The sequence below is a fragment of the Octopus sinensis genome, linkage group LG20 (genome assembly GCF_006345805.1).
Source record: "Octopus sinensis linkage group LG20, ASM634580v1, whole genome shotgun sequence".
Taxonomy (NCBI): domain Eukaryota; kingdom Metazoa; phylum Mollusca; class Cephalopoda; order Octopoda; family Octopodidae; genus Octopus; species Octopus sinensis.
Genome location: NC_043016.1, coordinates 8,724,640 through 8,745,115, shown reverse-complemented (window position 1 = coordinate 8,745,115; position 20,476 = coordinate 8,724,640). Strand labels below are relative to the sequence as shown.

Here is a 20,476-nt window from a genome sequence, read left to right as displayed (position 1 = left end):
CCACATCTACCACTAGAGGGGTAGTCACGACTGAATGCCCTTGATCGAAGGTCCACTCGATCAGGACTGATATAGGTTAAACGACAGTAACACACTTTTAAATATACACACAAGCGTGTTAAGATATTTTGTATTGATAATTGCTTAGTCGACACGTTGCTAAGTTGACACGTTGCTTTTTCTACAGAAAAAAAACAACAACAACAAAAAACAAAACTGCCATCATCATCACCACCAGCATCACTACAAAGAATAACTTTTAGTTTAGTCCCAAGTCAACCCCGATCGAGCAGACCTTTGAATAAAGGAATTCCAGCTGTGACCATTCCGATTTTCTTAATATCAAAGACTACATTACATAACACGTCCTTTTCTTAAACACTTAATGTAAGGACTATTGGCAACTGTTATTATTATTTTTTTTTTGCACGGTCAGCGCTGTTGTGCAGGTCCCATTTTCTTGGTTCGATTCCCACCTCGTCTCTTATATGTGGTGAATTTTTTCCAGTCTCAACGCTTATAATTTTGCTTCACTGTCATAATTTCTGTCTTGTGTTACCGGCACCCACAAGGAACGAAAGAAAGAAAAAGTGAAGAAAAGGGAGAAAAAGAAAAAAAAAGGAGAAAGAAAGAAAGAAAGAGAGAGGGGGGGACGACTGCTTGAAATAGAGGAAGTGATAGAGAACTAAACCAAAACACCAAAATGCCACAGATTTAACTCGTCATATGTAGCATCTCCTTAGACAATTTTTGGAATTTCCTTGTTCTCAACCAGCGGTTTGACAGTCTCACGAACCTAGCTGGGGTGAGAAAACCCAGAATTAACAATACCAAACTGATTGGGGGTGGGGGGGAAACGATATAGTTCGTTCAACAATTGAATAAAAAACAGTTTTATGCAATAGTTCCTGATTTAAACACACACACACACACATATATATATATACGACATACACACGTGTATGTATGTGGGTGGGTGTTGGTAATATATCCTGGTTAAACGCACACACACAATTATATATGCATGTGTACGTGTGAGCGTGCTTTGTGATATATTGTTTAAAGACAGCTTTCTTCTTTTCGAAATATCTTCCTTCGTTATGACAAGATCCGCACTATATTGTGATGACCACCCACAACTAACATCAACACTTAATCGCCAATACACTACTATTACTACTATTACTACTACTACTACTTTTACCGTAATTACTTCCAATACAACTATTACTACCACTGTACACTTCCGCTTCCCCCACCCTACCACTACTACCATCACCTTCTTCACCAACGCAACCACCACCACCACCACCACCACTACCACTACCACTGCCATACTCCCCCCTCATTCACAACTACTACTACTACTACTACTACGATCGCAACTACCATCATCACGACATACTCCCACTCTTCCCCCTTCACCACCATTACTACTACTACTACTACTACTACCGATTTTGTCGCCTCCACCACCACCACCACCACCACCATCAATACACCACCACCACCACTACCAACAACATTACCGCTATTCCTACCACCACTACATACCCTCCCGTTTCTCTCTCTCTCTCTCTCTCTCTCTACTACTACTACTACTACTACTACTACTTCTACTACCACCACCACCACCACCACTACCACTACTATTGCTATTACTGTTGTTGCTACTACTACTGCTACAATTTACTGCGGTAACCCTCCTCCTTTTTCCATTTCCTCTTTCTCCTCCTCTCCTTTTCTATTCGGCAACCATCGCCGCCTCTATCGTTTCCCATAGTGCGATGTCTACAGCTGAAATGGGAACACACACTAGGATTTGGGTGCTGCTCATTGTTTTGTCACTTTCGACCACAAACCTAATAAATTTCTTCATACAAGCAGAGAAATACTCCAACTTGCATTCTTCGACATTGTCCGAGACAAACACGAACAGTCACAGTAGTAGTAGTAGTAGTAGTAATAATAATAATAATAATAATAATAATAACAAAAATAATAATAATAAACATCACAATAACAATCATAATCATAACAATAATAATAATAATGATAATAGGTACGTAAATAGTGGTGATAATAACGATAGTGTCAGCAAAAGGTCCCAAAACCAAAACCCTTCACCTAATGGAATATTTGTAAACGGAGTACCATCGAACCCTACCGGCTCTAAACACCAGTCCACGGCGTCTTCTAAGAAGAAACTAGAGGACTTTAAAGAATACGACTGTCCAGGTAAGAAATGAGAAGGAAAAGAGGAAATATAGAAATGTGCTCTTTATTTATCTGTTTTCAATTTTATCTTATCTATTTCTCTCTGATTGTGTATCGTCTATCTATCTCTATGTCCATCTATCCGTCTTTTTTGTTTATCTATCTATCTATCTATCTATCTATCTATCTATCTATCTATCTATCTATCTATCTATCTATCTATCTATCTGTCTATCTATCCTCTATCTATCATCTATCTATCTGTCTGTCTGTCTGTCTATCTGTCTATTTATCTATCTATCTATCTATCTATCTATCTATCTATCTATCTATCTATCTATCTATCTGTCTGTCCATCTATCTATCTATCTGTCTGTCTATCTATCTATCTATGTATCTGTCTATCTATCTATCTATCTATCCATCTATCTATCTATCTATCTGTCTGTCCATCTATCTATCTATCTGTCTGTCTATCTATCTATCTATGTATCTGTCTATCTATCTATCTATCTATCCATCTATCTATCTATCTATCTATCCATACATCTATCTATCTATCTGTCTGTTCATCTATCTATCTATCTATCTGCCTATCTATCTATCTGTCTGTCTGTCTATCTATCTATCTATCTATCTATCTGTCTGTCTATCTATCTATCTATCTGTCTGTCTATCTATCTATCTATCTATCTATCTATCTATCTATCTATCTATCTATCTATCTATCTATCTATCTATCTGTCTGTCTGTCTGTCTGTCTGTCCATCTATCTGTCTGTCTATCCATCTATCTATCTGTCCGTCTGTCTATCTATCTATCTATCTATCTATCTATCTATCTATCTATCTATCTATCTATATCTATCTATCTGTTTGTCTTTTCGTTTTATCTATTTGTCTATCCATTTTTTGTCTATCCTTCTATCTTTTTATCCCTCTGTTCATCCTTCCTTCCATATATATCTCTCTCTCTTTCTTTCTTTCTTTCTTTCTCCCTTTATTCACTATCATTTCCCATCTATCCGGCTAGACATCTATCTGTCTATACATCCACCATGTATCAAACCTATCCATGTATCAAACTCTATCCCTCTTCAAACATACACACCCTTTTAATATACATCAGGTAAGGGATGGTGTACTGAATGGTGTACGCAAAAACAAAAACAAAAGAAAACCCAATTCAATCAACGGAAATTTGTCTCTTTTATTCGATTCTAAATTGTCTATTCGTTGAGATTGTCAATTTAAACTTAATAAAGAAAACATTATGCATTTTGGAAAAAGCACGTGTAAATAATATACATGTGTGTATACCTTAATACGTCTAAATGGTTGATGTCTTATACATACATGTATACATAATTTACATACATGAATTCTGCTTACGTGTGTGTTTAATACATGTTAACTGCAATATCTTCTTTCAGTATAATATAACGTGTATGTGTGTACACGCAATGGATGTATAATGAACTAACGCACAGGATATTTTATTATGAGTTGCTCTTCAAAACAAGTATATGAATAATTGCTTTCGCTTACAAATGTCTAGGTTTTTTTGTTTTGTTTTTGTGCATAATTGCACTGTTTTAAACACACATGCGTTTTACACACCCTCAATGTGTGTGTGTGTTGGTTAGTCTTTGAGGTTATCTTCTCTGTAATTATCGAAATGTTCTGTCAGACGCGAAATTCAGTATTGGCTGAAATCTATAAGATGAAGGAAAATAAATATGAACTGTTTCTTGGCAAGGTATTTCCGTGTGTGCTGCAGTTTGTCTCTATTTCTAGTTATGGTTCATCGCTGTCATTAATATATATATATATATATATATAATAAACACGCACAACTAACTGCTTATCATTTATGCACTTTATATCCTCCTACACGCATGAATATATATATATATATATATATATATTATATATATATACACACACACATGCAAGACACCTTCAAAGATATTCATTCATATAATAAACACGCGCACACTCTCGCACATACATGAGTGCAAATATAAGCATAGAGAGAGAGAGAGAAAGAGGTTTTGATAAATATACACATAACCATATACATGTAGGTATATAAATATATATATATTATCATAAGAGATAATATACACGTTAAACTAAAATATCGTTTGAAGACATATACACTTTCATCGGGTTAATTTTATGTGCATTTTCTGTCGCAACTCCTACACCGCATTTCCTCTTTAATAACTTATCTCGATCGTGAATGGGAAAATAATACCTATTTCTTTATTACCCACAAGGGGCTAAACACAGAGGGGACAAACAAGGACAAACATAGGTATTAAGTCGATTACATCGACCCCAGTGCGTAACTGGTACTTAATTTATCGATCCCGAAAGGATGAAAGGCAAAGTCGATCTCGGCGGAATTTGAACTCACAACGTAACGCAGACGAAATACCGTTAAGCATTTCGCCCGGCGTGCTAACGTTTCTGCCAGCTCGTTGCCTAGATAGATAGATAGATAGATAGATATGTAGATAGATAGATAGATAGATAGATAGATATGTAGATAGATAGATAGATAGATATGTAGATAGATAGATAGATAGATAGATAGATATGTAGATAGATAGATAGATAGATATGTAGATAGATAGATAGATAGATAGATATGTAGATAGATAGATAGATAGATATGTAGATAGATAGATATGTAGAGAGATAGATAGATAGATAGAATGGGAAAATAATACCAACGATTTGTGTGTATGTGTGTGTGTGTGTCACAGGTATGCGCGTGTCTATGTGAATTAACTTGTGAAATTTTAATGAAGTCAGAAAGGACGGGGTGGATAGCACAGTTCTGCGGAAAACCCATGGTTCCTCATGTTCGCAATATTCGCCATAATAACATTCTCCCCCCCCCCCACCTTTCCCGCCCTCCACGACCAACTAACTTCATTGCTGTCTTGGTGAAACCCCTTTCGGATAAATATTCTCAATGTGCGTACTATTATTCCCGCACATTGCCGCGCTATACACTCAGTAGTCGTGCCTGTGTGGTCTGTGTGTGTATGTGTGAGTGATTGAATTGTTATTGATTATCGATCGACTTGTACCAATAGAAAGCTTTCTTTTGTGCTAATTGAAAAGCATATTTTTCTTTCCCCTTCTTCAAATAGATGGAGTGGGTAAAAATTGACGCTTCTTCGGTCTAACACATGGTCGTTCATATGTTCAGCATATATGTTTTCTCCGCATTTCATGTGCGTAAACATTCATAATGTGACGGTGAAAGTCCTCTTTTATATTGATTTCCCCACCTTCTAATAATTTATATTTGAGCTAGCTTCATGTTAAAATGTGCCCACGCTTTTTTTTCTTTTTTTTTTCGATATTCCGTATTTCACTTACTTTGCACAAAATGGAAAATTCCTTCCTTATATATCTAGTACCGGCACTATCTTCTTACCACTTATTAATGTATGAAGTTTATCAGAAGAATGAAAGAATGATTGAATAACACTATTGTATCTGCAGAGTTGGTTCTAGTGATTTTTAAAAATTTTTTCGCACCGGAGTTCAGATGTACTTCACACATAGAAGATATTAGCATAAATTGTTAGAATATAAAGATACCTTCACAGCAACAACCAGTAATCAATCAAAATTATATATATATATATATATGCCTACGTTATGTCGACTCTTTTCTTGACAAAATACACCTTAAGAAGTGTGTGTGTGTGTTCCTAACGTACTTTCTTTTCCTTGAATAATCTCAATTTATGTTATAGACAAGGACCTTGGAAGATAATTGGTTATTATGTATGACAAGTTTTTATTTTTGAATAGAACAAACTGCATACCTAATTGAACTCATTAATGTCCGTTCTCTGATACATTTTTCGTGACATACAGTGAAAACACCTTTAAAAAAAAAAAATTTATTCTTTTGATTAATAACGCCTAAATCCAGAACTGATACAACTGATGAATGCTTCATTTCTCTTCCTTTCTTCTTTACTTTGTCATTGGTTTTGGTCTTGAGGCTGTGGCCGTGACTTTTGCCGGCCCTCTGAGACTAATGAGGTAGATACAGGGAGAAATGTCCAGAGGGTTGACGCTCTGAGAATGTAGAACTGGAGTAGAAGTGACACAAGAGTAGCAAGCTCCAATAGTAGAGGATTTTGTAATTGCTGTAGATGAGAAAATACATCTAAGATTAGAAGTTTGAAGCGTTGGTGAGCAGCTTCGTACCTTTCTTTTTTAATTTTATTATGGCATGCTTTCCCCTGATTGCAAATGGTTTGTATTAAATCTCATTAAGATCTGCCAATAACTCTTTTGTCTACTCACAACCTGGCTTATACTTGAGACTAAAATTTGAAGATTCTTGCTGTTGATTATTGGTGGGCAAGCATCTCTGTAGATTCTCCTTCAGGTAGTAACAATCACACTCAAACTGCATAGCTGTTTAGAAACTGGAAGGACAGTGGAGAGCATGCACTATATTCAAACTGTGCCATTCAGCACCCTCCATATAGCTGATCATCGACGATCAGGCTACACAGTTATGGTCTTTGTCCCCTTTCTAGGTGAAGTGGTTGTAGAGCTTAATTGCTTGGCTGGCAGCTCTGTACTGTAGCCCTGCTTAGTCAGAGCTAATCTATTTCTTTACTACCCACAAGGGGCTACGCACAGAGAGGACAAACAAGGACAGACAAACGGATTAAGTCGATTATATCGACCCTAGTGCGTAACTGGTACTTATTTAATCGACCCCGAAAGGATGAAAGGCAAAGTCGACCTCGGCGTCGTTTGAACTCAGAACGTAACGGCAGACGAAATACCGCTGAGCATTTTAACCGACGTGCTAACATTTCTGCCAGGGGTTACCATGTAACAACAGTAACCTACATTATCTTCCCCTTCTACTTCACATTAAATAAAATTCTCAACCTTGAGACCATGGTCACTCCTACATAATAGCTCCAGGCATCCATTAATCATCTTCATATTCCTGCAGGGGTTGTGAGGGATGTCCTCCAGTGGGTTCTGTTAGAAGCATCTTTCAGCAAATGTATTCAGGCTGGATCTCCAAATGACAAGTTGATTGGCAATAAATATTATTTTATCCAGCCATCTTGCTTGTGGTCTATCCTTAGGTCTCCTACTAGTTACCCTTGTTCATAAAAATATACGTCCTGTGATTCTTTCCTCAGATGGTCTAACCACATGTTTGTAGTACTGGAGCTGTGACCTCTCATTCTATAGACACAGTGGCTCAACCTGGAGTGATTTCCTGATCTCCGAACTATCAAGTAATGTTATTCCAGTGACCCTTCAGAGGAACCCCTTTTCAGCTGTTCACACAATTTTGGTTACTATGCCCAATTGATAACTATAGATAAGGGTAGTTATGTTAACTGCACTGAAAATAGCAAGTTTAGCTTTTTCACCTATATCGTGGCCGATGCTAGTGCCACCTTGACTGGCTTCTGTGCCAGTGGCATGTAAAAAGCACCGACTGATCGTGGCCGCTGCCAGCCTCCCCTGGCACGTAAAAACCACCCACTACATTCACGGAGTGGTTGGCATTAGGAAGGGCATCCAGCTGTAGAAACACTGCCAGATCAGATTGGAGCCAGGTGCAGCCTCCTGGCTTCCCAGATCCCGGTCGAACTGTCCAACCCATGCTAGCATGGAAAACGGACGTTAAACGATGATGATGATGATGATGATCCCTTCTTCCACAATCAAGTGCTACAGCTAGCATGTTATTGCACCAGTGCTAGCAATTTTTACCACATTTGAGAGTTTTACTTTGCCCTTGTATCTTTGGTCTTTGTGAAGCTGATCTTCACTCCCATGTACACCCGAGGGCGTTATCATGATTAAATTTAGAAAACCAGCAAAGTTTCCTCTCTATCTTTCAAGGATGTTCTTCTCTGTAGTAAGAAGAATAGTGGATGAGTTGCTGATGGCATGTGTGGAGGGAGGCCAATTTTTTGTTTTTTATAAATCTAGTGGATGGTCTGCTAGAATACTTCATTTGCTGATTGGAATGCAAATTACCACTTAACCTCAATCAGCATCACACCTGAAGAGTGGAGTTGTCACCTTCCATCCAAATCTATGGTATGGAGCTTTGTAGAAGAAATTCTTGATTATAATTAGCTGGTTAAATTTGGCTGCTTCTACTTGTTCTTGCTCCTTACCCATAATAGTTGTGATGTTATGGTTACCAATTGCTAGCAGACACTCTCTTTTGAACCCCTTTTTTTGGAGGTCCCAGGACATGCAAACTTTGTGCAATCACCATGTGACTCTTCAGATGTGCTGCCAGCCTATTGCTGGCTCTCCTGGCATTGTTGGGTGGAGACTGCAGTCTTCTGAATGGACTCTCTGAATTACCTAAGACCTGAATGCATGCCTTGTTATTCTGAGTGAAGAAAACACATTATGGTTACCTGTATGTGCTTATCTCTTAGATCTGTCAGTGCAGGTAGCACAATTAGCAACGGGCCTTTTCCAGATATTTCCATTGTTGCCTTCCTCCTGGCTCCATTTGGGCCATCATGTCCCCGTATGTATTATGTCATACCTCTAACATACTCTAGCCATAATGCAATTTTGTTGATGTTAGTTATGCCACTCACCTGCTTGATTTTTTTTTTGTCTTATTCATGAAGACTTGGCCTTATTTAGATGTAGTCTCCATTTCGTCATCTTTACATTGTTGGTTGTGTGTGTTTCCAAGAGTCAACAATGTGTCATCTTCTCTGGTACACATTTGGCCCTTGGTGGTTTTATTCATCTGGCTAGGTATAACACTTACATTGCAACAAATTGCAGTATTTGGTGGACATGTCACTATTCATTACCTGTGACCTGTTCCATAGCTCTGCTGAGAAACATGATCATTCAACTAGCTAAAAACAGCAGTCATATATCTCTCAAACTACTCTCTCTGCCGTCCTAAAAAGGACATATTGAATGATATAGAAATATGAGGGTCTGCTGAAAAGTTCTTGGTTTTGGGTAAAAGAAAATACAGAGGATCAGTTAATTCTGATTTTATTCAACATGTGCGTGGTCGTTGCTAGTGCTGCTGGACTGGCTCTCATGCAGGTAGTACATAAAAAACACCTTTTGAGCATGGCCGTTGCCAGAATCGCCTGACTGGCCCTCATGCCGGTGGCACATAAAAGCACCCACTACACTCTCGGAGTGGTTGGCATTTGGAAGGGCATCCAGCTGTAGAAACTTTGCTAGATCAGATTGAGCCTCGTGCAGCCTTCTGGCTCACCAGTCCTCAGTCAAACCATCCAACCCATGCCAGCATGGAAAGTGGATGTTAAACGACGATTCTCCTCTCAGTATCCGTGTGGTAAGAAGGGTGGCGAGCTGGCAGAAATGTTGGCATGCCGGGCAAAATACTTAGCAGTATTTCGTCTGCGGTTACATTCTGAGTTCAAATTCTGCCGAGGTTGACTTTGCCTTTCATCCTTTCGTGGTCGGTAAATTAAGTACCAGTTATGCACTGGGGTCGATGTAATCGACTTAATCCCTTTGTCTGTCTTTGTTTGTCCCCTCTGTGTTGAGCCCCTTGTGGGCAATAAAGAAATAAGCAGCTTGCTTCCCAACTGTATGGTTCCAGGTTCAGTCCTTCTGTGTGGCACGTTGGCCAAGTGTCCTTTACAATAGCTCTGTGCTGATGAAAGACTTGTGAGTGGATTGATTGATAGAAACTGCAAGAAACCTGTCATATGTAGTGTATGTATGTGTGCATAAGTGTCATATTTATGCAAGTGGTGTGCTTCAGTTCTAATCTTCAGTGGAAATATGTCTGGCTATGGAGGAAATATAACCTTACTAGGAAACAGGTAAGTGTTGTTGACAGGAAGGGCTTCCAACTGTAGAAAAATCTATCTTAGCAAAATTCCATCCAACCCATGGAAAAATAGATGTTAAAATGATGACAACGATGATATATAATCATTTTTATTATTGATGTTAATGTTTATTTCTATTTTACGTTTTAACCTACCAACAAGTTCCAATATCCTGTCTGGTAGAGCCCAGCCTTAAGCCTCTCACTCACTTACAGTGTTTTCTAGTACATATCCATTTCACTGGTGCTTCTCAATTTCACTCTGTCACAGTGACAACAATGCACTGTTCTTAGTCTCCATTAACCATTATTATTTTTTTTTTTTACTTTTCTTTCTCTCTCTCTGTCTTACTGACAATATTACATTTCATTTATTTGTTTATCTTAATTACTGGTGTACATTCAGTGTCTGTCGAATGACAATAAAGTGGGTTAACAACAGCAAGACGAAACTCTCCTCTCGTAAATGCATTCGAGCCAGCAAAGGAGTTTCTGTGTTGTTTGCTCAGCCTCTAAGAAACACCAGCAAAATCTTCACCATTACCTTATTAAGAAAGAAAAGGACACATTGGGTGATGATAAACTATGCTTGACAACAGCTCCTACCAAAAAAAAAAAAAAAATCATTGGATGATTAAAGTGGATATGTTTTCACAGGTCTATTATTCTAGATCAGTGGCTGGATCCCTTTGATACCTGTTCTGCTCTACTGAGGCTTGTTTTCTGTGTACAGTCGCAGTTATGAAAGAGTGTGCATGGAGAACCAGAATGCAAGGTTTGACGTCAGGGACCTTCATCTCCGGCTCTGGAATGCTATATTACTTCAGGTACCACCTGAAAAGCAAGATAGGGCTGGAGAAAAGGCACCTGTCGAAAAGAGCATATGAGGAAAAATGGAAGGATGTGGTAAGGAAGTTGGGAGTGAATGTCCCTACTTAACTCATCCAGGGTAAAAAGAAAAGGTGTAGCCGTTGGAACTTTAAAAAAAAGTTGGAACTTAAAGTAATATCAAAATTTTAAAAAAATATATAAGTCATTTTAATATATTTTTATGAAAAAAAAAACTCGCTAAATAACCCTTTTAAATGTTTGTAGTGTCCTGTGTTGTCCCTTCTATGTTCGAGTGTATAATAGTAATAAAGAGAATTACTGGAGCCTTATGTTAAAGTATCCTATTGTACTTTCATAATTGAATATTACTGGGATTGTATAAAAAAAACAAAGAAACAATCCTTAAAATATTTTGTGTGTTGTAAATGTATAACCAATTTGTGGACCCTGGTTGAGAACTACTGACTTATATCAAAGATCATGAGTCTATTAATTTAATGAGTAAACGAAGGCTGACCTGAGATTTCCACTGTTAGCCAACTGCTTGAAGAGGGGTGAATTCTAGCCTGCTGAATTTCTCTTTGACTCACAATGTAAAGTGGAATCTTTCGATGACTATGAAACATTTAGAGGACCCAAATTAAAAGTTACACTCAATGGTTTAGCATTCTTTGGTTTGTCTTTGCAAATTTATTTATCCATCATCGTTATCATCATTCCATTACCATTTTCGTGTCTACTTTTCCATACTTACACAGGTTGCGTTGGACGGAGTTTGAGGCAGATTTTTTTTATAGCTGTATGTCCTTCCTGTCACTGACCCTCACCTGTTTCCAAGTAAGGAAATATTTCCCCATGGTTTGACAGGTTCTTGCAGAAAATTGGAAAGGAATTACAATGACAATCATTCACTACTATCACGCAGTATCAAGACGAGGAGATACAGGCACAACATGCACGTGTCTGCTCGCGTGCACACACACACACATGCATGGATAAATGATAGAATTCTTTCAGTTGCAATCTACCAAATCCACTGAAAAGTCCTTAATTGGCCTAAGGCATAACAAAAGACATTTGCCCAAGGTACCACACAGTGGGACTGATCCTTGATCCATGCAGTTGAGAAGCAAACTTCTTACCAAACGGCCATATCTATGTCTATTGTCTTTGTAAATTTGTTTCCTATTTCTTAAACCAAGAAATATGAAAAGGTTTGTAACCTGGATGATGATGATGGTTGTTAACCCTTTAGTGTTCACATTATTCTGCCAAAATTAATCCTTTTTTATCCACATTGTTTTGAACTAATCATGCATTAGTCTTGTAGCTTTGAGATTTTGATGAGGTAGCTGTTAATTTTTAAAACGATATTGTAGGGTTGGTGTGAGAGACCAGATATGGCTAGTTTGAACATAAAACAGGCAGAACACTTTTGGCCGGATATGGCCGGTTTAAATGCTAAAGGGTTAATGATGGGTTAGGATTGTTAATGGTCAGTGGTTGAGGAGGAAACGGGGTGGATTTCTTGAGGGATGTAGTTCTGGAGATGGTTTGGAGACAAATATTTAGTAAGTGATGTTAGAAGAGGTGTGTTACAGAAATGACTTCACCTTCGAAGCTGAAAGCAGTATGGTAGAGATGTAGAAGGGACACAGATTGATGATGGGCTTATGGGCTTTTGGAAGGGATCACTTAGTGCCGTTATGCTGAGCAAGCACATTTTTAATGCATTTCATGTGTGCATGTATGTGTTACATTGGTTGTTGTTGTGTGTGTGACTGTGTGAGTGTATATATATATGTATGTATGTATATATGTATATATGTGTGTATGTATATATATATATATATGTATGTATGGATATATTCATGTATGGATATATGTATGTATGCATGTATGGATATATGCATGTATGTATATATGTATGCATGCATATAAATATGTATGTGTGTGTATATATATATATAACGGGAAGCTTTATGAAAATAAACAAAAGACGAAGGCAGGTGGAAAACAAACGAACAATTGTATTAGTATGACGCTCAGGAAATATAAATAAAACAAGTCTTTAACGTTTCGAGCCTACGCTCTTCAACAGAAAGATACACAGAGAGAGAAAAACACAGAAAGAAGGAGAGAAAAAAAAATGCGTGCAGTAGCTAACGAATCAACATGGCGATTATATATATATTATATATATATATATATTATATATATATATATATATATACACATACATATTTATATGCATACATACATATATACATACCTGCATATATCCATATGTATGTATGCATATAAATATGTATGTTTATATATATATATTATATATATATATATATATATATATATAACACATACATATATGCATACATACACACACACATGTAGCATGGTTCTCCTTAAGTTCACTTTACACAATACTGCTCAAGAAACCATCAAATTCAAGACGTGAAAATATCGAGTCTGGCTTGCCAAATATTCCAACACAGTTGGTGAAATGTTAGGCATAAAGCCTATCATTGGAAAATTCCTCATTGCACAGTCTAATGGGGGCAGTTGTAAATTCTTCAAAGTGAAACTCAATTCTTCCTTTGTATTCTGAATAGTGAATGTCGGATTTCAAATCTCGATAAACTGAAATGCATTCAGACAGGCATGACACGTACAGTTTCTGTAAAGCAATAATGATTCTCTTCAGCTATAGGCATTGTTTCATGGCAGAAGTCATCAGACAGAAATCAAAGGTAATAATCCTGGCCATGATAGTTGAGCATTGGCGAGAACACTCCAACCAGCTCCTAAACCAATAGAAATGTCAGCTTTAACCCTTTCATTACCAACCCGGCTGAAACCGGCTCAGGCTCTGAGTACAAATGTCTTGTTTTCAAAAATTCTGAATTAAAATCTTCCACTAAACCTTAGTCACAATTTAGGCTCCTAAAACTAGCTTAATGATAACTAAGTTATTGTACTAAATTATTTGTTATATTTAAAATTAATTGAGAGAAACACAGAGCATCTCAAAATAAATATGGTAACGAAAGGGTTAAGGAAGAATTGCTTAAAATTCCTATCACCCATCATCTGATAAGTCACTAACCTTTTTTGAGATTAGTGATACCATAAAAATCTTAAGAAAGAGGAAAACCTGAATTTGATAGCGTTTCATCAGAGATGAGGAATATAAATGCTTAGCCCTGCACAAGAGTGCTCTAGTACTGCATAGCAGGGGTATAGAACCAGGTGTGTTTACTTGAGCATTGGAAGAATGCTAACATTGTTATCTACAAAGATAAAAGAAACAATTATGTTCGACCTATCAGTAGGGATATTGTATTATTGTCCATTGCTTGGAAGATTCTGGCCAAGGTCATATTCAAAAGACTGGTTCAATTAATAACAGAAAATGTCATACCAGAATCACTGTGAGGTTTCTGCAAGGAGCAAAGCAAAGTCAACAACCGTTGTTATAAGATAGTTTGGGAAGAAAAGCAGGAAGTAACATTTGAACCTGTTCATTGCATTTGTGAATCTTAAAACCTCTCACAGGAGTACTTTGTAAATTGGTGACATCCCGTGGGATGTTTATTGGCCTGGCTATATTCCTGAATTTCCTTCAGTATTTCTACATGGGTGATAGTTTGAGTTGTTACTGGAAATTAGAAGTCTTAGCTCTTATCATCATTATCATAATTGTCATTTAATGCTCCCTTTCCGTACTAGCATGGTTGGATGGTTTGACAGGATCTGGCTAGGCAGAAGACTGCACCATGCTTTGCTGTCTGTTTTGGCATGGTTTTTATGGGTGGATGCTCTTCCTAACACTAACCCTCCCACAGAATGGACTGAGTGATTTTTATGCTACATCAGCACAGGTGTGATTAGTTTTGCCATGATTTTTTTACAGTTGAATGCCCTATTTTCTGCAGGTTGCATGCTAACTCCTGTATTGTTTAATGTCTTCACCTGTGTAATCACAATGGTACCCAGAAGGCTGCAAAGGAGAGCAGAAATTACTATTAACTTTTTACTCAATGAGAATCTTTTCAACAAGAGGAATTTGCAGGTTACCACAATCCTCAGAACAGGTCACTAACCTATTGTATGTTGTTGACTGTGCAATGGAAGCTCTTGAGTTATTAACTTGGCAGTTTGATAGTGTCCAGGAAACAGATCATCTGTCTCTAACATACTTCACTTCCTTCTAATCCCACTACAGTCTCTGTGTAACTGCAACAAATAGATACACACTCCAAGTTCATATACATCGTCAGTATAATTTCCAGTGGCTGGATATTGGATGATGAGATTCTTAACTACCTTGGATTTGATTCTGTAGCCTTGGAAAGACTAAGAAAGCATATTTCTAAACAACCATTTCAGTCTCCATACCAAAGTTTTTATCTATTTAGTAGTTGTATTTCAACTTTCTTGTATTGGTGCAAAATATGAACCACATACAACTGACATGGATGTCTTTAATATACAGTAACTTCAGAAGATCTTTCACATTACCTGCCATTGAATCTCTATTTTACAGACATCAACTGAGGTAGGTTAGACATAAAGTGTGCTTATCCATCCCAATTCTCTGGAGGGTCAAAGAAGTAGTTCAAGAATCTGCACATTGTAGAGAAGCAACATCAATCCTTTAAAGCAGTGGCTCTTACCTGGAGTCCATATGGTCTCTGACGCTCCATTTAAGAATTTTGGGAGTCTTCGCAACAAAACAGTAAATTAGGGATCTACAATAATACCCTGAAAAAATTTGCTTTAGATGTATGTATCAGTATGTACTGCAAGAAACTGCTAGGTTTCCGTCTCTAATGTTTTACACTTTCCAACCTATACAGTTTATCATCATCATCGTTTAACGTCCGCTTTCCATACTAGCATGGGTTGGACAGTTCGACTGGGGTCTGGGAAGCCAGGAGGCTGCACCAGGCCCTGTCTGATCTGACAGTGTTTCTACAGCTGGATGCCCTTCCTAATGCCAACCACTCCGTGACTAGTGGGTGCTTTTTTCGTGCTACCGGCACAGGCGCCAGGCGAGGCTGGCAATGGCCACGATCGGTTGGTGCTTTTTACGTGCCACCGGCATGGAGGCCAGTCGAGGCGGCGCTGGCAACAGCTACATTTGGATGGTTCTTTTACGTGCCACCAGCACTGGCATCACAACTACAATTTCCATTGGTTTTTGATCGATTTCGATTTCACTTGTGTAATACACACTTAATGTAATACACACTTAATGTCTGAAAAACAAAATAAGAATTTTGAAAGCAGTTTCTATAAAACTAGATTTTTAAATATTGAATGGCTCTGGGAGTCCACCAGAATAAAATAGTAATCTAAGGGGTCCATAGATAAAAAATGGTTGAGAACCCCTGGTTTAAAGCATCAGTACCTGTTCCTGTAGTTGGAGAGAGAGAGAGAGAGAGAGTAAAGGTACAGAGGAAAATGCAATCAGCTCCAAAAGGTGAAGCAAGAAAAGACACACATGTGTAGAGTTTACACATAGTCTCTAAATTAAATATTTACCTGTCCTGACTGCAACCGAACTTGCAACTCAAGGATGGGAATGGACAGTCATTGAAGAAGACAAGATGGCTGTCAGTGGATTTGATGGACAATTCTAAGCAAAAAGCATGAGTAAATGCATATGTGTATGTGTGTGTGTGTCTGTGTACACAATTTACACCTATATTTATATGTGTAAATGTATGTATGTGTACATATGTGTATACTTGTGTGTGTATGAGTGTGTGTGTGGGTGTGTGTATATATATATGTATATACGCACATACATATATTTATATGTATGCACATGTATGTATTTACATGTATGCACATATGTGTATGTATATGCATATATATGTATGTGTGTGTGTATGCATATATTTATGTATGTATATGTGTATGCACACACATATGTATATGTGTGTGTGAGTGTGTATGTGTATGTGTGTTTATGCATATACTTATGTATGTATGCATGTGTGTGCGTGTGTGTGTGTGAACTGTACTGTAAGAATGTACTTTTTTCCTCTCATGCATGTAAACCAACACATAGATGGAGAAAGGGGAAAAAAATTAAAATTAAAAAAAAAAAAACTATAGATGTTAAATTCAATGGAAGCATTGACTTTTTCACGGTTGAATGAGTTTTGAAGAACATTAGAAATCATTGGTATTCAAAGAACAGAAGAATAAGAAATCTTTGGATATTGTTATGGAAAATAGATTAGGTGATGGTGGTGATGAGAGTAGATTCTCTTTATGGTTAGACTCCTCGAACTATGGATATATCCTAGAATACAGAATTTGGTTTACAATGAAAAGAAACAATTTGTATCTTTTTTTTGTAGAATGATGGTGTTATGTTTCAACATCATCATCATCATCATCATCATTTAAGTTCTATTTTTCCTTGCTTGCATGGGTTGGAGTAGTTTATTGAGGCAGATTTTTTCATTGGCCAGATTCCCATTCTTGTCATCATCCCTCATCTGTTTCCAAGCAAGGTAATATTTCTGTCATGGCTAGGCATGTTCTTGCAGAGTATTCAAAACAAACGACACTGCTTGTATGACAGTGACAATCATTTACAGCTATCATGCAATGTCGAGTTGAGGTGACATAAGTACATGCACACACACACACACATGCTGACACATAGACACACCATAAGATTTCAATGGCTATAATCTGATTAATTTCCATAACATTCTTATCATTCTGATTTTATATTATCATCATCATTTGGCATTGAGCTGGCAGAATTGTTAGCACACGGGGCAAAAATGCTTAGTGGCATTTCGTCTGTCTTTGCATTGTGAATTCAGATTTTGCTGTGAGATTGACTTTGCCTTTCATCCATTCAAAGTCAATGAAATAAATACCAGTTGAACACTGGGGGTTGATGTAATCGACTTACTACCGCACCTGTAATGACTGGCCTGGTGCCAGAATTTGAAACCATGGGTTGGACAAGTTTTCTTCAGAAGAACATCTTTTGGTGTTGTGGTCATTTGTCATCCTCTTCAGGATGTCCAGTCTGCTGAGATGAAATTTCAACACTTCTTTCCAAGGTTTCTTTGGTTGCTCTCTATTGCAGGTTCCTTCTGTTTTGATGGCTGGTCACTTCTTCATCCATCTGTCAACTTCCATATGCATTACATTAATCCTTGTGTCATCTTGGTTGACTTACAACCGTTGGTGACTTTTTTGAGAAGAGCTTACTATTGGTTTTGAAGCAGTTTTCAGCAGGTGTTGTATAGGTTGGTTATCCATCTACTGGTTTACATCATCTCTCAACTGCTGAGGAGATCTCCTATAGTAATGCTTATGCAGATAGTATAAATATGATGGTTGGTGGTGAATAAGACCAATTAGGCGGCTAGCTGGCAGAAACGTTAGCACGCCGGGCGAAATGCTTAGTGGTATCTCGTCTGCTGTTACGTTCTTAGTTCAAATTCCGTCGAGGTCGACTTTGCCTTTCATCCTTTCGGGGTCAATTAAATAAGTACCAGTTATGCACTGGGGTTGATATAATCGATTTAATCTTTTTGTCCTTGTTTGTCTTCTCTGTGTTTAGCCCCTTGTGGGTAGTAAAGAAATAGGTAAATAAGACCAATTGCATCTTGATTTCAACATGTGTATATTATTTAGCAGACTAGAAGGATTGCCCAATTGGTTTTGTGGTCTGTTTATAGGATATGCCACAGTTGATGTCATCACCACAATATTTTGAATCTGTTCATTTTCCACCGTTGCTCAACATTTAATCACCAAATCTCTCATCTGTACAGAACAACGTAGATGACTAATGATTTCACTAGCCACATCTTTTGATCTGATTGTTCATCTCTAAGCAGCCTGTACCTCAACCCTCTGTAAATTTAATGGAAAGTAAATGAGGTCAACACATTCAGTTGGACTGATGACTCATTTCTTAGGTTTTGTTTGTAGATCGACAACATAGAGAAGTTACTTATGGGCAATAAGAGATTTCAATGTTACCAGATTTTCCCACTGAGAGATAAAATTATGCTATCCATTTTGTGGGTAGCATTTATTATTATTATTATTATTATTATTATTATTATTATTATTATTATTATTATTATTGGTTTGTCTCCTAATGAAGACTTTGGACAAGTAAACTTGTAACTAAAAGGTTGTAGATTTTTACAAGTAAGACACTTGCCCTGCTAGAAACAGCAATCAAAATTCTCTCATCACACTGTGCCATGTTAAGAACAAGTACATTCTGGATAATGTGTTTCTGGGTTCTGTGCACATAGGAAAAAGATGGGAAGGCCACAGCCGGCATGTCATTGATGATCAGGGCTGACCTGGAACTAGACAACAAGTAAACAAAACAAATTTATTTAATTATTAGGAATTGTATGCGGCAAGCAAATGTTTTGATTAGGTCATGATATAAAATGTGTTGATGTTTTGGATAATGACAACTCCTGGATCTTCCCACTGAGAAAAAAAATATCTTTAAAAATGAGGAACTAAACAATAAAAAAATATTTCATCTTTAAAAATTAGGTTGATAGTCCAAAAAATGATAATGCCATTAACAACTCATCATAGAGGTTTGTAATTTCATCAGGCTTGTGCTTAATCTACCAATTTTGTCTCTGATGCAGCAGCATCCATAGACATTGGTTCCATCTGGACACCCTTTATCATCTTTTATTGACATGTAAACAAATCATTCTATTCCTCTCTGTCATATGGAATTCTTATTTCTTACAGCCCATCTCTGCTGACCTGTCTTACTATCTGCATGCAAACTTCACACAAAATGCTGGCCATATCTGGCCCAAACATCCAGAACTGGCCTCTCACACCTACCCTACAATGTCATTTTAAAAGCAAACAGTTACATCATTGAAATATCAAAGCAATGGGATAATGCAGTTCAGCAAAAAAAAAACCAGTGAAATAATTTCCAGGTTGAAAAAAAAAAAAAATAAATAGTGGGATCAATTCATTTAATTAAAAATTCTTCACGATGATGCCCCAGCATAGCCTCTGCCTAATTACTGAAAAAAGTCAAAGATAAAAGATCGAAATGTAACAAAGATCTTGTCATTGTCTCCTCTTAGTCTCTCTCTCCCTTCTCTCTGTCTTTGAGGGTTGCATAATCTCTTGCTATTTTTCTTAATTTGCTCTTTGCTACCAAAATCAATACCGTTGTTCACTTAACACATTTTAATCAATGCAGCAAACATTCTTAAAAGAATCTAAATGAATCTATTAGTTTTATTGTTCTTGAAATTTTTGCTGATGATCTTTTTTCACATTCATTGTACTTATTTATTTATTTATTTAATAATTTCTTTATTCTCCAATTAATTATTTTTGTTTTTCCTTAAACTGAATGTTGTTTAGCCCCGAGTCTGAGTAGGAGACTCATGATCAAAAGCATGCCAGCTATGACCAGCCTGCTCTTTTTTTTGTATCTAGGACCACATTGTCTAATGTGTTTTTCAATTTTGAAGAAGATAGAATGTGGTTTAAG

The 20,476-nt window shown here is 37.2% G+C and overlaps 1 protein-coding gene across 1 annotated transcript in view; it reads left to right on the top strand.

Annotated features, from left to right (window-relative positions):
• The first annotated feature begins 1,730 nt into the window (after positions 1-1,730).
• LOC115222669 (stromal interaction molecule homolog) overlaps positions 1,731-20,476 on the top strand; it is a 234,029-nt gene continuing 215,283 nt past the window's right edge. The window contains exon 1 of the mRNA XM_036511497.1: positions 1,731-2,238. Within this exon, the coding sequence (XP_036367390.1) occupies positions 1,788-2,238 (451 nt within the window). The 5' untranslated portion in view covers positions 1,731-1,787. The remainder of the gene's footprint in view (positions 2,239-20,476) is intronic.